Source organism: Monoraphidium neglectum (genome assembly GCF_000611645.1).
Source record: "Monoraphidium neglectum strain SAG 48.87 unplaced genomic scaffold scaffold00057, whole genome shotgun sequence".
Lineage (NCBI taxonomy): Eukaryota > Viridiplantae > Chlorophyta > Chlorophyceae > Sphaeropleales > Selenastraceae > Monoraphidium > Monoraphidium neglectum.
In genome coordinates this window covers 17,171-19,840 of record NW_014013571.1, presented here as the reverse complement: position 1 = coordinate 19,840, position 2,670 = coordinate 17,171, and the positions used below count along the sequence as shown (strand labels likewise).

At 61.6% G+C, this 2,670-nt stretch overlaps 1 protein-coding gene across 1 annotated transcript in view; it reads left to right on the top strand.

The window, feature by feature from the left end:
• MNEG_0673 (hypothetical protein) overlaps nt 1-993 on the top strand; it is a gene marked incomplete at both ends in the record, with an annotated part of 6,705 nt that extends 5,712 nt beyond the window's left edge. Inside the window, 3 exons of the mRNA XM_014050843.1 lie at nt 175-250; nt 404-579; nt 810-993. Of these exons, the coding sequence (XP_013906297.1) occupies nt 175-250; nt 404-579; nt 810-993 (436 nt within the window). The remainder of the gene's footprint in view (nt 1-174; nt 251-403; nt 580-809) is intronic.
• Nucleotides 994-2,670: the final 1,677 nt, after the last annotated feature.

Genomic DNA, 2,670 nt, shown 5'->3' with positions numbered 1-2,670 from the left:
TCAGAGGCATGGTGTGTGGTACTTGTACAATGCTAGGTTGTAGGGCCCAGCAGCTGGATCATTGGCGCATGTGCCCGCTGCTCAAGGCTGTAGTTTTGGTGGATGCGACACAGAGGGGTGAAGAGACCACACGGCAAGCACTGATTTGCTATTTACCCCCTGCGCACTCTACAGGACCACCAAGCTGCCCAAGTTCAATGTCACCCATATCCCGGCCAACTACCCCTTCAGCGTTGGGTTCGCTGCCAAGGTATGTGCTGCCCCCTGCCCCACCGTTGGATGGAGGCTGGACCCTTTGCGATGGCTGGTTCCATTTGTGCATGCGTCGGCAAAGCAGCCCTCCGGCTGTTCGCAATCATTATGAAAGCTCAACTCCTCACCTGCTTTACTCCGTCTTGCTCAGGTGTGCGTGCCCAAGCCGAGCAGGAGCAACCCCCTCAGGTGCACCAACAAGTTCCTCACTGCCGGTGCTGCCACCGCCACTTGCAACAACGGCACCTTGGGTCTGGAGTTCGAGTCGGTGCAGCGGTTTGTCATCGGTCGCCAGCACACCATCGTCGCCACCTGCAGCAAGAGCAGGTGTGTTGCGCAGTGCAATCACGAAGGCACTTGTTGTGAAATGCCATCAACCAACAGGGATGTCCCTCGCTCGTATTCCTGCCTCCTGCACCAATCGTGGTAACATGCGCTGCATCAGGATTGGAGTTAAGATTGTTACGCCCTGCGTGGCAATGGCTGCTAAGGCGTTGCGCTGCAAACGAAATTACTCTGACCATGATCTCCTGACCTACTTCATCCGGCTGCTGCAGGTTCACGGACATCTCGTCGTGCGCCACCGCCAGCGACTCGACCGTCAGCCCCACGCTGTCCGGTGGTGTCACGATCACCAACAAGGACTTCGATGCCGGCTGCGTGTGCAAGTCGACCGGCCGCAAGCCGGTGCTGAACCTCATCACCACCGACGTCCTCGTGGGCCAGCAGTGCCTTGCATAAGCACTCGCGCAAGCTGGGCGACGCTGCACCATCCATGCACATTGGCGCACAGCCATGAGCAGTGCAGCTGCTGTGCTCCACTCGCGTGTGCACCCCGTGAGGATGCAGCACTTGCACTTGCAGGGTGTGCGCAGTGTGCGCACCACGAGCGGCGCAAGCTGTGTGCCCGTTGCTCAGGCTTGCCTTATGCTGGCCGATCGCATCGATTGCAAGGACAGACAAGACATCTGACAGGCATCCTCAGTAGTAATGTGTGTGGCGTGGCTGTCGCTTGTCGTTTGCACCACACGTGCAAAGATGTGCTGCGTGTCTGCAGGTGTATGCACGTGCGCATGGGTGCAAGCGCGCGCGCGCCCCCCCCCCCCCAAACACGCACTCACACGCGTGTGCCCGGGAACCCACAAACACACTCAGCGTGGAAGCATGCACACTCACCCACACACCCACAGGTGAGGCAGGAGAGGCGTGTTAACTGCTCGCGACATCAACGCCAAAACACAACGGTGATTACGAAACTGTGTGTTCTAATAGGAGGGTTGCCGAGCGCGCACGCTCTCGCCTCAATGCAACTGCCGTCCAGTCGCCCGTGATCACGCCGCACCCATGCGCACAGCTTCACCGCTGCTCGTCGTGGCGATCCGCTGAGGTTGCGGCCAGGATGCGGCCAGGAGACCGAGGAGACCCACACACCACACAGGGCTGGCAGCGCCCTCGCGTTGAGGGGATGCGCCAGCAGCTTGCAGCCACATCCCCCTTTTACACCACCGCCTTCCCCCCCCCAAATTGCGTGGAGCATTTGCAGGTTTCAAGGTCAGATGTGTTGGCACCGTCATTAGGAGGCGTCAAGCCTGGGCCGCGCTGATGGCGGCCGCCCATGCTGGTGGGAGGCTGGCGATTCGTGGGGCACAGTTGCGAAGCACGTCGTCCGCACGCAAGTGAGCTGGGCCCATGCATGCTGCAGCCCTTGGTGATTATGACGGGCGGGTTGCAGCGCGCTGTGGCAATGGCAATTAGTGGCTGCCGACCGCCCCACTTGAGGCGGCACCAATGCGCCCAGCTTCACCGCTGCTCATCACGGCGATCCGCTGAGTTGGCAGGCGTGACGAGGCTGGTGCCAGGAGAGGAGGCTGGCAGGGCCGGCAGGCAGCGCACCTGCATTCTTGCCAGCAGCTTGCGGCCGCGTCCCCCTTGTACCCCGCCGACACCCCCTCCCCCCCCCCCATTTTGCGCGGTGCAGGTTTCAAGGTCAGATGTGTTGGCACCGTCATTAGGAGGCGTCAAGCCTGGGCCGCGCTGATGGCGGCCGCCCATGCTGGTGGGAGGCTGGCGATTCGTGGGGCACAGTTGCGAAGCACGACGTCCGCACGCAAGTGAGCTGGGCCCATGCATGCCGCAGCCCTTGGTGAACACAACGGGCGGGTTGTAGCGCGCTGGCAATGGCGTGAGGAGGCTGGTGCCAGGAGACAGGGCTGGCAGGGCTGGCAGGCAGCGCCCCTGCGTTCTTCTTGCCAGCAGCTCGCGGCCGCGTCCCCCTTGTACACCGCAGAACCCTCCAATTCTCGCACTGCAGGTGGCCACCTGGCCGCCGGTGGCAGCAAATGATGCAACGCCAACTCAATATGTGCAGCCTATTATGATGGTTGCAATACTCTCCGACCCTTGAGCGATGGCGGCGCT